This window comes from Sciurus vulgaris (genome assembly GCF_902686455.1).
Source record: "Sciurus vulgaris genome assembly, chromosome: 12".
Classification (NCBI taxonomy): domain Eukaryota; kingdom Metazoa; phylum Chordata; class Mammalia; order Rodentia; family Sciuridae; genus Sciurus; species Sciurus vulgaris.
In genome coordinates, this window is record NC_136473.1 from 60,748,085 (window position 1) to 60,762,256 (window position 14,172).

The 14,172-nt window shown below is 36.8% G+C and overlaps 1 protein-coding gene across 4 annotated transcripts in view; it reads left to right on the forward strand.

The window, feature by feature from the left end:
- Positions 1-14,172, forward strand: part of NVL (nuclear VCP like) — a 136,037-nt gene that overhangs the window by 45,411 nt on the left and 76,454 nt on the right. For all 4 annotated transcript variants that reach the window (XR_013758188.1, XR_013758189.1, XM_079106652.1 and 1 more), the window contains 2 exons: positions 9,965-10,214; positions 11,701-11,919. Coding sequence is in view for 2 of the 4 variants with exons in the window: in XM_079106652.1 (XP_078962778.1) it covers positions 9,965-10,214; positions 11,701-11,919 (469 nt within the window). In the remaining 2 variants the exon portion in view is untranslated. The remainder of the gene's footprint in view (positions 1-9,964; positions 10,215-11,700; positions 11,920-14,172) is intronic.

A 14,172-nucleotide genomic window follows, 5' to 3' on the forward strand; every position in this document is an offset into this window, starting at 1 on the left:
CACGGCCGCCTCTCCTCTTTTCTCGTCCCGAAGCTGCTGCCTGCCCTCCTTGCCTTGCTTGCTCTGCCTTGCTTGCTCTGCCTTGCTTGCTCTCCCTGCCGCGCAAAGTACGCAGCTTTATGGGATATAACAGCCAATCACCTTAATGGGTCAGGCGTTTGGCTCGTGGAGACTTAATGGTGGGTAATGAGGACATGTACTGATCACGAGCTAAGCACGGGCGCAGAGGAGATCAGTCAGCCAATAGAAAGCACTTGCAGCTGGGCTTCTCGGCGCCATAGGGCGAGGCCAGCCACCACTGCGGGCCCTACAGGGCAACGGCCCCCAACAAGCTTAGGGTCAGTGTCTTGAGCTATGGAATAGAGCATTGCCATCTGGTCCACATTTAGGTTTAATCTGAGTACAGTGCTTTAATCTGTCATAGTATTTAATCCGTAATAGTAGCCTGACTTAGACCATGATCCCATGACAAAAAATGAAATGGCAGTCAGAATGTTGAATGTTGTCTATTTTTGCTGCAGGATCAGCCTTTCCTAGTAATTGGGGTGGAATGTTCATAGAGCATATAGATGTCCATCAATAACTAAAAATATCTCAAGAAGTACTGTTAGTTAAATAGAGTAGAAATCTAGTGAAGAAATGTTCTGAAATATCATGTTTATAATGGCTTAAGTTAATGACATTAAAATTGGTGTATGTGCAGAAAGTTATCCCAGCTCTGCCTCATGGTATCTGTGTTCTAGCTATTAAACATTTCTAAACTTTAGTTTATTTATTTGAATTACAGTAATAATAATTTATCTGTAGGATAGTAATAATATCTTAGCTTAAAGGTTTCTTGTGAGTACTGGATTAATGTAACCTAGCATATCTTTTTTTTGGCAGGTCCTGGGGATTGAACCCAGGTCCTCACACTTACTAAACAAGTGTTTTTCCACTGAACTTCACCCCTAGCTCTAGAAAAAATGTTTAAGATAGTTGTTAATATTTCTCTGATGTACTGGGATTGTGACTCAGTGGTAGAGTGCTTGCCTAGCATGTGTGAGGCACTGGGTTCGAGTCTCAGCACCACATATAAATAAATATATAAAATAAAGATCCATTAGAAAAAATATTTTCTGAACTTTTTCTGGAGGGTGGGGGAATGGGTAGTAGACATTGGACCCAGAAGCGCTTTATCACTGAGATATATCCCCAACCCTCCCTTTTTTCCCCTTAATTTTTAAATTTTTTTAAAATATATTTTTTAGTTGTAGATGGACACAATACCTTTATTTTATTAATTTATCTTTATGTGGTACTGAGGATTGAACCCAGGGCTGAACATGTGCTAGGCAAGTGCTCTACCACTGAACTACAATTTCATCCCCCTTAATTTTAAGACAGGTTCTCACTATGTTGCTTAGGATTTTGCTGAGTTGCCGAGGCTGGCCTCAAACTTGTGAACCTCCTGCCTTAGCCCCCAGAACTGCTGGGATTATAGGCATGTGCCACCAAGCCTGGCTTATTTTTCTGAACTTTAAAAGCATTTTATTGCAGACAATTTTCAGTGCACATAAAAGGAGACTCATGTAATTGTTCTAGTTCCTTTTTTTTTCTTTTGGTACCCAGGAGTGAACCCAGGAGTGCTTAACCACTGAGCCATAGCCCCAGCCCTTTTTTGTATTTTACTTAGAAACATGAGTTGCTTGCTACGTTGCGGAGACTGGCTTTGAACTCATGATCCTCCTGCCTCAGTTTCCTGAACTTCTGGGATTACAGGTGTGCACCATGTGCCCAGCCTAGTTCTTATTGCTCCAAAATAAACTATCCCAGAACTTAGTGGCTTAAAATAATAGTCATTTCATTGTATTTCATAATTTCTGTATGTCAAGAATTTTAAAAAGCCTTGGCCAGAGGCCTTTTCTATCTCTTGGTACCATATGATTCTAGTAACTAGAGATAGAATATTGAGGGGTGTCAGAACCATGGGTTTATATTCATCAATCTGTGTACCTATTTATTTGACCCATTTTATCTGTGTACCTACCTAATCACTCTCCTCCTCTTTCTTCTACTGCCACCCACGTCCCGAGAAAAAGGAAAAAGGTTTATTGTTTTGCTAGCAAACAAGAAACACAGGGGACTCCTGTCCCAGACTCTGTGATTCTCTCCTTTTTCTTCTTGTCAATTTAGAGCTTCTTGTGGCTAATTTGGGCTTCCTAACAGCCAGGTATTCTCATTGTGATAAAATGATTACATAACAGCTTGGGGCTGCAGCATGAGGTTTTGTTGACCAGGCCAAAGTGGCATTGCTGTTACTGACCTAAGCATAGAAATCATATACCATCACTTCCATCATACTAGATGGTTGATCAGTCACTAAGGTCAACCCAAATTCAATGGGAAGATACTTCGACCCTCTGTCACAATATAATGTGGATCAGCAATTAGTGAATATGCTCTAAAACCCTTACGTAATGAACCCCGATGTACTTACTATCCAGTTTCAACAATTAACATTTTTAGTATTTGTGGACTGTAAAAAGAATCAAAATGAACAAGAATATCCAGGTTTATCTTAACTATGTCTTGTGCCAGACCTGGAATCAGACATTGTTCTTAGGAGTATTGGTTCCTTTTAATAGAAAATGGTACTTGCACTTGTGTATGTGAGTGTGTGTGTGTGTTTGAAGTGGCACTTTGTAATCATACTCTGGGCACGGGGGATGTTTGTTACTTTGAACTTAGTAATTTTTTTCTAGGCCATTTCAGTGAATGAGGTAGCAAACACATTCATAGAAATACTACATATGCGTGAACTATATGTGTATTTAATAAAATACATGAGGAGTCTATACTGATTCTTCCAGTTCTTGTCTAGGACTTCCTGATTTTTATGTAATTTCATTGGTCTTTTGATCCATCTTATTGTTTTGTGAATGTATTTTTGGAATAGATTCTTAAAACAGAATTATTGGATCAAAGACGAATGTATGTGTACTTTTGGTCCCTATCACCTATTTTCCCAATAGGTTTGTACCATTTTTTTTTTTTTTTTTAAAGTGGTACTGGGGATTGAACCCAGGGTTGCTTTACTACAGAGCAACATCTCCAGCCCTTTTTAATTTTTATTTTGGGACAGTCTCATCAAGTTGCTGAGGTTGACCTTGTACTTGTCAACCTCTAGTTTGAGCCTCCCATATTGTTGGAATTATATGTGTGCACTACCATACCTGGCCATTTCTGCATTTCCACTATCATTGGACAGTTTTGTCTGTTTTTCCTCAATCTAACCAACTATATGCTGTCTGATCTTTACTTGTTTCCTTTCCTTTTCCTTTCCTTCCTTCTTTGATTTAACTCAGGACAGTTTATCACTGATTTGCATCCCCAGCCATTTTTTAAACATTTTGAGAAAGGATCCCACTTAGTTGCCTAGGACAAATTTCTGAGTCTGGCCTTGAACTTACAATCCTCTTATCTCATCCTTTGGAGCTGCTGGTGTATGTCTCTGAGTTTCTACTATAGAATTAGTACCTTCTCCTCCTCTTCTTCTTCTTCTTCTTCTTCTTCTCCTCCTCCTCCTTCTCCCTTCTCCCTCCTTCTTAAGATTTTTCGTTGTAGATGGAGAGATACCTTTATTTTATTTATTTTTATGCAGTACTGAGAATCGAACCAGTGCCTCACACATGCTAATTAAGTGCTCTACCACTGACCTACAACCCCAGCCCTCTCCCTTTTTTTTTTTTTTTTTTTTGCCATTTTATTTATGGAAGAAACAGGTTGTTGTCCTATAGAACTTCCCACTTTCTGGATTTGGCTCATTGTATCCTTTTTTTTTTTTTTTTTATAATGTATTTTTTTATTGTAAACAAATGGGATACATGTTGTTTCTCTGTTTGTACATGGCGTAAAGGCATACCATTTGTGTAATCATAAATTTACATAGAGTAATGTTGTTTGATTCATTCTGTTATTTTTTTCCCTTCCCCCCACCCCTCCCACCCCTCTTTTCCCTCTATACAGTCCTTCCTTCCTCCATACTTGCCCCCCTCCCTAACCCTAACTGTAACCCTAACACTAACCCTTCCCTCCCCCCATTATGTGTCATCATCCACTTATTAGCGATATCATTCGTCCTTTGGCTATTTGAGATTGGCTTATCTCACTTAGCATGATATTCTCCAATTTCATCCATTTGCCTGCAAATGCCATAATTTTATCATTCTTTATGGCTGAGTAATATTCCATTGTATATATATACCACAGTTTCTTTATCCACTCATCAATTGAAGGACATCTAGGTTGGTTCCACAGTCTGGCTATTGTGAATTGAGCAGCTATGAACATTGATGTGGCTGTATCTCTGTAGTATGCTGATTTTAAGTCCTTTGGGTATAGGCCAAGGAGTGGGATAGCTGGGTCAAATGGAGGGTCCATTCCGAGTTTTCTAAGGAATCTCCACACTGCTTTCGAGAGTGGCTGCACTAATTTGCAGCCCCACCAGCAATGTATGAGTGTACCTTTCTCCCCACATCCTCGCCAACACCTGTTGTTGCTCGTATTCTTGATAATCGCCATTCTAATTGGGGTGAGATGGAATCTTAGGGTGGTTTTGATTTGCATTTCTCTTATTACTAGAGATGTTGAACATTTTTCCATATGTTTGTTGATTGCTTGTAGATCTTCTGTGAAGTGTCTATTCATTTCCTTAGCCCATTTGTCGACTGGATTATTTGTATTCTTGGAGTAGTTTTTTGAGTTCTTTATAGATTCTGGAGATTAGTGCTCTATCTGAAGTATGAGTGGCAAAGATATTTTCCCACTCTGTAGGCTCTTTCTTCGCATTGCTGATAGTTTCCTTTGCTGAAAGCTTTTTAGTTTGAATCTATCCCAGTTATTGATTCTTGCTTTTATTTCTTGTGCTATGGGAGTCCTGTTAAGGAAGTCTGGTCCTAAGCCGACATGTTGAAGATCTGGACCTACTTTTTCTTCTATAATCTGCAGGGTCTCTGGTCTGATTCCGAGGTCCTTAATCCATTTTGAGTTTAGTTTCGTGCATGGTGAGAGATATGGGTTTAGTTTCATTCTGTTGCATATGGATTTCCAATTCTCCCAGCACCATTTGTTGAAGAGGCTATCTTTTCTCCATTGCATATTTTTGGCACCTTTGTCTAGTATGAGAAAATTGTATTTATTTGGGTTTGTGTCCGTGTCCTCTATTCTGTACCATTGATCTACCTTTCTATTTTGGTACCAATACCATGCCGTTTTTGTTACTATTGCTTTGTAGTAGAGTTGAAGATCTGGTATTGCAATACCCCCTGTTTCACTCTTCCTGCTAAGGATTGCTTTAGCTATTCTTGGTTTCTTATTCTTCCAGATGAATTTCATAATTGCTTGCTCTATTTCTGTAAGGTACGTCATTGGGATTTTAATTGGACTTGCATTGAATTTGTATAGCACTTTAGGTAGTATGGCCATTTTGACAATATTAATTCTTCCTATCCAAGAACATGGAAGATCTTTCCATCTTCTAAGGTGTTCTTTAATTTCTTTCTTTAGTGTTCTGTAGTTCTCATTGTAGAGGTCTTTCACCTCTTTTGTGAGATTGATTCCCAAGTATTTTATTTTTTTCGAGGCTATTGTGAATGGGGTAGTTTTCCTAATTTCTCTTTCTGAAGATTCATCACTTATGTATAAAAATGCGTTGGATTTATGAGCATTGATCTTGTAACCTGCTACTTTACTGAATTCACTTATGAGTTCTAAGAGTTTTCTGGTGGAATTTCCAGGTTCCTCTAAATATATAATCATGTCATCAGCGAACAGGGGTAGTTTGAGTTCTTCTTTTCCAATTCGTATCCCTTTAATTTCTTTGGTTTGTCTAATTGCTCTGGCTAGAGTCTCAAGAACGATGTTGAATAGAAGTGGTGAAAGAGGGCATCCCTGCCTTGTTCCAGTTTTTAGGGGGAATGCTTTCAGTTTTTCACCATTTAGAATGATACTAGCCATGGGCTTAGCATAAATGGCCTTTACAATGTTAAGGAATGTTCCCACTATCCCTATTTTTTCTAGTGTTTTGAGCATAAAGGGGTGCTGTATTTTATCAAATGCTTTTTCTGCATCTATTGAAATAATCATGTGATTCTTGACTTTAAGTCTATTGATATGGTGAATTACATTTATTGATTTTCCGATGTTGAACCAACCTTGCATCCGTGGGATGAAACCCACTTGATCATGGTGCACTATCTTTTTAATATGTTTTTGTATGTGATTTGCTAAAATTTTGTTGAGAATTTTTGCGTTGATGTTCATTAAGGATATTGGTCTGAAATTTTCTTTCCTTGATGAGTCTCTGTCTGGTTTAGGTATCAGTGTGATATTGGCTTCATAGAATGAGTTTGGGAGGGTTCCCTCCTCTTCTATTTTATGGAATACTTTGAGAAGTATTGGAATGAGCTCTTCTTTAAAGGTTTTGTAGAACTCGGCTGAGAACCCATCTGGTCCCGGACTTTTCTTTGTTGGTAGGCTTTTGATGACTTCTTCTATTTCAGTACTTGAAATTGGTCTATTTAAATTGTGTATGTCCTCCTCGTTCAGTTTAGGCAATTCATATGTCTCTAGAAACCTGTTGATGTCTTCCAAATTTTCTATTTTGTTGGAGTATAGATTTTCAAAATAGCTTCTAATTATGTTTTGTATTTCAATCCTGTCTGTTGTGATATTTCCTTGTTCATTCCGAATTTTAGTGATTTGGGTTTTCTCTCGTCTTCTCTTTGTTAGTGTGGCTAAAGGTTTATCAATTTTGTTTATTTTTTCGAAGAACCAACTATTTATTTTGTCAATTTTTTGTATTGTTTCTTTTGTTTCAATTTCATTGATTTCAGCTCTCAGTTTAACTATTTCCTGTCTTCTACTACTTTTGGTGCTGGTCTGTTCTTCTTTTTCTAGGGCTTTGAACTGTAGTGTTAGGTCGTTTATTTGTTGAGTTTTACTTCTTTTATTAAATGCGCTCCATGAAATAAATTTCCCTCTAAGTACTGCTTTCATAGTGTCCCAGAGATTTTGATATGATGTTTCTTTGTTCTCATTTACCTCTAAGAATTTTTTAATTTCCTTCCTAATATCTTCTGTTATCCATTCATCATATAATAGCATATTGTTTAATCTCCAGATGTTGGAATAGTTTCTGTGTTTTACCCTTTCATTTATTTCTACTTTCAATCCATTATGATCTGATAGAATACATGGTAGTGTCTCTATCTTCTTGTATTTGCTAACATTAGCTTTGTGGCATAATATATGGTCTATTTTAGAGAAGGATCCATGTGCTGCTGAGAAGAAAGTGTATTCGCTCTTGGTTGGATGGTATATTCTATAAATGTCCGTTAAGTCTAAATTATTGATTGTGTTATTGAGATCTGTGGTTTCTTTGTTCAATTTTTGTCTGGAAGATCTGTCCAGTGGTGAGAGAGGCATGTTAAAATCACCTAGTATTATTGTGTTATGGTCTATTTGGTTTCTGAAATTGAGAAGGATTTGTTTGACATACATGGATGAGCCACTGTTTGGGGCATAGATGTTTATGATTGTTATGTCTTGCTGATTTATGCTTCCCCCTTAAGCAATATGAAATGTCCTTCTTTATCCCTTCTGACTAACTTTGGCTTGAAGTCCACATTATCTGAAATGAGGATGGATACTCCAGCTTTTTTGCTGAGTCCATGTGCATGGTATGTTTTTCCCCATCCTTTCACCTTTAGTCTATGGGTATCTTTTTCTATGAGGTGAGTCTCTTGTAGGCAACATATTGTTGGATTCTTCTTTTTAATCCAATCTGCCAGTCTATGTCTTTTGATTGATGAATTCAGGCCATTAATATTCAGGGTTATAATTGAGATATGATTTGGTTTCCCGGTCATATGGTTCGTTTTTTTAAATTTTATTTATTTATTTCTTTGACACAACTTGTTTCCTCCTTTATTTGACAATTCCTTTAGGCTAATTCCTCCCTTTGCTGATTTGCTTCTTTGTTTTTCATCTCTTCCTCATGAAATATTTTGCTGAGAATGTTCTGTAATGCTGGCTTTCTTTTTGTAAATTCTTTTAGCTTTTGTTTATCATGGAAGGATTTTATTTCATCGTCAAATTTTCATTGTATCCTTGATATGTCACTTAACCTGTTCTTTTATTCCTGTATTTTCCTACAAACTGGATGTTAAATTCAAGGGTTTGGTTAGATGAAGCTTTGTTCTTTAAGCAAAATTCTTCCTTAGATAATGCTGGTATTTCCTGTGAATCATGTGAGAAGACTCATAAAGTAGTCTCTTCTCATGCTTTTAGTGACGTTCATCCTGGTTATTGGTTTTAAATTATTTTTTGAATTCTTTGGTTTCTCTTTCATTAACCAGACTTTTTTAGGTTGATTAAAAAATACAGGATGATAATTGGCTTTGAAAAATGCAAAGAAGGCTTGGCATTCTTTTCAATGACTCTTATTACAAGCCACATTTTGGAAACCTGAGAAGTTCTTATTTCTAGGGCTGGAAATTTTGAAACCCTAGACCAACAGTGGTCCACAAATAAGCTTCATACTCCACACCTATGCTTCTGAATCACTCCTAATGTCTGTATAATATGATTTGTGTTTATTTTTCCTGGACTTTGTGGAGTATGTAATATGGTAAAAAATCACTTGACTCATTCTTAGTAATGTTGAATTACTTTCAGAGAGGGTAATGTTTTCACGTTCCTTAAGTTTGAATAGTTTTTAAAGTTGGTGTTTGTAGGATTGCATAAGTATCAAAATAATATTAACATTTAATGCAAAATTTGACATTTTCCCTTTTATATTGGAGTTCAAATGTGAGAAGCCATGTAGAAGCCATGTTTTCTCATCTTTGTAGATTCACTTGGCACATAGTTAGTGCTTGTTTCATATTTATTGAATTAGGGACAAGAGTTGTTATTTTTCTTTTTTTAAATTTTTTTATAATATTGATAGACCTTTATTTTATTCATTTATTTATATGTGGTGCTGAAAATCGAACCCAGTGCCTCACACATGTGAGGCAAGTGCTCTACCACTGAGCCACAACTGCAGCCCCAAGAGTTGTTACTTTTCAATCTAGCTTCATACAAAATTTTTTTTTTCTCACAGCCTTTTTTCCTTAGTAGTTTTTTTCTTTTTCTTTCTTTTTTTTTTTTTTCCAGTGAAGGTACTTTTGTACATAGTCAAAAGCCAAAGAGTGATAATAAATTTTTTCAAAACATGGTAGTCCCCTACCTGCTTCCTTCTTCAATATTATACCAGAGCAGCAATACACTTCTTGTCATGTTTCTTATTGACCAGTAATGTTAATCATTTCCCATTGTTTTCTGTAGATACTTTGTATTAGGTAAATTCAGAATTTTCAGAAAAGTATCTTCAGACAGTATTGTGGGAGTGTAAATCTAACCACTGGTCTTCTGATATGGGCACTGGAAGGAGGCTAAGTAGTTGGACACATGATACATAGACTTAGACCTATTTTCCCTATGTAGTTGATTTTATGGTCCACAAACCTGGAGCTTCCCTTAACTGGTTCAGTTATATCCAAGATCAAATTTCTGGTGTTCTGTTGGTGGAAAACATGCAGAGCATGTGGGGTTTTAATACTTCTTATGCATATTTTCAGATAATTCCTGTGTAATACTGTAAAATTCTAAAAGAAAAATGTTTTGAACATCTTTGTATTCTTCCCAACACATAGTGTAGTTCTTAACAAGTAGATATCTACCATGATCCTTTCTGGAATAATGTGAGATGTAATCATGATTTAGCATTTGTTGAATGAATGAAATATTTGATCTTATATACTGCCTGTTATAATGTTGACCAACTTTAACATAATAAAGCTCTTCAAATAAATACATTTGACTACGTGTTTTTTCTGTTAGGTTAAGATCTGAAATTTGTTCTCTGTCTTTTCTACAGGATACTTCAGACTTTGTGCCGAAAACTGAGACTTCCTGAGACTTTTAATTTTTGTCACTTAGCACACCTGACTCCAGGCTTTGTTGGTGCTGATTTGATGGCACTCTGCCGAGAGGCAGCTATGTGTGCAGTCAATAGGGTCTTGATGAAGATACATGAACAGCAGAAGAAAGATCCTGAGATTCAGTGTTTGTCACCTGAAGGAGGCCAGGAAGAAAGACTGGGAACTGAACCCACATCTGAAACTCAGGTTACTTACAGATATTTATGTTATAGTAAATTCAAGTAAATGTTAGTTCTTTTTTTTTTTTTTTTTTTTTTTTTTTTTGTGGTACTGGGGATTTGAACCCAGGGCCTTGTGCTTGCAAGGCAAGTACTCTACCAACTGAGCTATATCCCCAGCCCTAAATGTTAGTTCTTTACAGAAAAACCTTGCCAGCCCATGTCAGGACATTGACATATATTTCCTAGTTAACTTTTGAGTAGGTGGACTATGGTAGTTTGCTAGCATAAACAAATCCTTGTTTCTATCTGCAGTCAGCTCTGGAGATCAGTTGTGTGAATGTGAGATGAAAATTTATCAGTCCAAGATCAGTGTTATATTTTTGAGTAAAATCTCAGTAAAAAAAAAAAAAAAAAAATATATATATATATATATATATCATTTTATAGTTTGCACAGGTGACTTCCAATATAATCTTGTGAAGAGAATATTATTTTCCCCATTTTATCATCAAAAACCTAAGCCTACGATGTTGGGACTTGCCCCAGGCTGCACAGCCTCTACTTTACAGAGCAGAGTCTTTAATCCAGGTTTTTTCTTTTCAGATCTTTTTTGTTGTTGTTATTGTTGCTTATTGGAAGTCAACATTTTTGTTAAAAATAACAACAGATTCATTCTTCTTATAAATTGCGTATAAGTTAGGATTTTTTTCTCAAAGTTAGATTTTTTTTTGTACCAGGGTTTAAATCCATGGGTGAACCACATTCCAGCTCTTCTCTTTTTTTTTTTTTTTTTGTTGTTTTTGTTTGTTTTTTGTTTTTTGTTTTGAGATAGGGCCTCACTAAGTTGCTTAAGGCCTCACTAAGTTACCAAGGCCGACTTCGAACTCATGATCCTCTTGCCTCAGCCTCTTGAGCCACTGGAATTGTAGGTGTGTGCCACCACACCCGGCTCAAAGTTAGAATTTTAAAGATTGAATTTCTTAGAGTTACTCATGTATTACACCTCTCCCTTCATGTTCTTCCCCAAATCAAGAATCTTGCCTTTGAAGTTCAAGATTCATAGTACTAGGAAAATTGCCTGCTCTATATTTAGTTAATAAACCATCAGGGAATTATTTAATGAAATTATACTGTCACCAAAGTAAGTAACTTTGCTTTAATTTCATCAGAATTTAGCTGCTTCATAAATATTTATAAATGAAACGGGAAATATCATGGTTGATGAAATGGATATTTGCCAACTCCTTGTGATTGCTATATCTAATCCTAATATAGTGTGTAGAAATTATTCTTACATTTGATTAGTTGATTTACCTTTACTTGATCAGGCATGTGAACTGTTTAGAATAAAATGAACACGTCTTGTCTCAAAGAGAGAAAGTTATTTATGAAGTTCACTGTAACTTAAAGAATATTGGAGTAATAATTTTTAAAAGTACAACTTGTAACTTTTTAACAAACTGATAAAATGTTATAACAAGCTTTCCCCCACCTCAATTATTTCCTTTAAGGATGAATTGCAAAGGCTGCTGGGGTTGCTAAGAGACGAAGATCCCCTTTCAGAGGAGCAGATGCAAGGACTATGCATTGAATTGAATGATTTCATTGTGGCTCTAGCCTCAGTCCAACCTTCTGCCAAAAGGGAAGGCTTTGTCACTGTCCCAAATGTGACATGGGCAGATATTGGTGCCCTGGAAGATATTAGAGAAGAGCTCACGATGGCAATATTGGTAGGTGTATCAGTTACTAAATGCTGTTGGTATGTTTGGTAAGTTGAAAATCAGAAATAAAGGTACATACACAATGACCAGGTTGTATGTCTAAAGTGACTTGACTATATGTTCTCTTTCTTCCTCTTTATTTCTACTTTTTCAATGAGTTTTATTTTTAGTTAAGTCCTGAATCAGGGTCCCAGGGTAGGGGTACAGGTTCCTCTTTACCACCTGTAAAGGGAAGAGGATCGGGAAAGTGGAGTGGAGCCAGTTCATATTTTCCCAGGAAACATAACCTTGTGCCTGGTTATCTCAGGTTGAGACCCCAGGAGGGCAGAGGGACTTGCACAAGTGTCAGTACCACTCACATACCTAGATCATGAGATCACTGCCTTTTCACAGCAGTGGAAATTCAGGTAGTCCTGCCAGCAGTTCCTTGTGAGGTTCTTTGTGGGTAAGTTTTAGTTACAAGGGGCATTCTTTTTCTGTGTATGATATTGGGATTGAACCCAGCAGTATTCTATTTGTGAGCTACATCCTCAATCCTTTTTTAGAGAGGAATCCTGCTAAATTGCTAAGGCTGACCTCAAACTTGGAATCTTCCTGCCTTAAACTCCTGAGTACTTGGGATTATAGGTATGCACCACCATGTGTAGGTCAGAAGGGGCATCCCCCCCAAAAAAACTAAGCATCTTTTATTCATTCATTCATTCATTCATTCTTGCATGCATGTGCTGCTGGGATTGAACCCAGGACCTTGGGCTTGCAAGGCAAGTATTCTACCTACTGAGATATAGCCCCAGCCCAACCTCTGTTTATAGACAATGTAAAAAGACAAGCCACAGTCTAGGGACATTCCCCCCCCCTGCAAATTAGCAATTTCTATTTATTGACAGCATAACAAATCGAGCCACAGTCTAGGGATGTAGCTCAGTTGGTAGAGTGCTCGCCTTCCATGCACAGGGCCCTGGGTTCAAACCCCAGCACCACACATACACACAAAAGACAAGCCACAAACCAGAAGAATTTTTTTTCAACACTTGTTAGTTAAATTAAAAAGTATTCTATATAATTATAAAACTGTAATAAAAAGACACATGAATCACTAGAAAAATGAATATACATTTCACAGAAGAAGAAAAGACAGTGACTGGTAACATAAAAAGATGTTCAACTTCATGTGTAAAAAGGGATTCTTTTTTTTTTTATTAAAATATTTCTTATTTTAACAGACACATTTTGTACACAAATGGGGTACAACTTTTCATTTCTGTGGTTGTACACAATGTAGATTCACACCATTCATTTAATCATACATATATATATATATAGATATATATAGGGTAATACTGTCTGTTTCATTCTGTTTTTCCATCCCCACCCCCTCCCACCCCTTTTTCCTCCTACACCATCCAAAGTTCCTTCATTCCTCTCTTCCCCCCACCACCCCCCATCGTTATATATTGTCAAGCACTTATCTGAGAAAACATTTGGCCTTTGGTTTTTTGGGCTTGGCCTATTTCACTTAGCATGATATTTTCCAGCTTCATTCATTTACCAGCAAATGCCATGATTTTATTCTTCTTTATGGCTGAGTAATATTCCATTGTGTACATTTATCACAGTTTCTTTATCCATTCGTCAATTGAAGGGCATCTAGGTTGGTTCCACAATCTAGCTATTGTGAATTGAGCGCTATGAACATTGATGTGGCTGCATCACTGTAGTATGCTGATTTTAAGTCCTTTGGGTATAAACCAAGGAGTGAGATAGGTAGGTCAAATGGTGGGTCCATTCCAAGCTTTCTGAGGAATCTCCATACTGCTTTCCAGAGTGGCTGTACCAATTTGTAACACCACCAGCAATGTATGAGTGTGCCTTTTTCCCCACATGCACGCCAACACTTATTATTGCTTGTGTTCTTAATAACAGCCATTCTAATTGGAGTGAGATGAAATCTTAGGGTGGTTTTAATTTGCATTTCTCTAATTACTAAGGATGATGAGCACGTTTTATGTATTTGTTGATCACCTGTAGATCTTCTTCTGTGAGGTGTCTGCCCAATTCCTTACCCTTTTATTGATTGAGTTCTTTGTATTTTGGGTGTATAGTTTTTTAAGTTCTTTATAAACTTTGGAGATTAGTACTCTGTCTGAGGTGTGTGTGGAAAAGATTTTCTCCCACTCACATTATTGTTTCCTTTTCACATTATTAATTGTTTCCTGGGCTGAGAAAAAAACTTTTTAGTTTGAATCTATCCCATTTATTGAT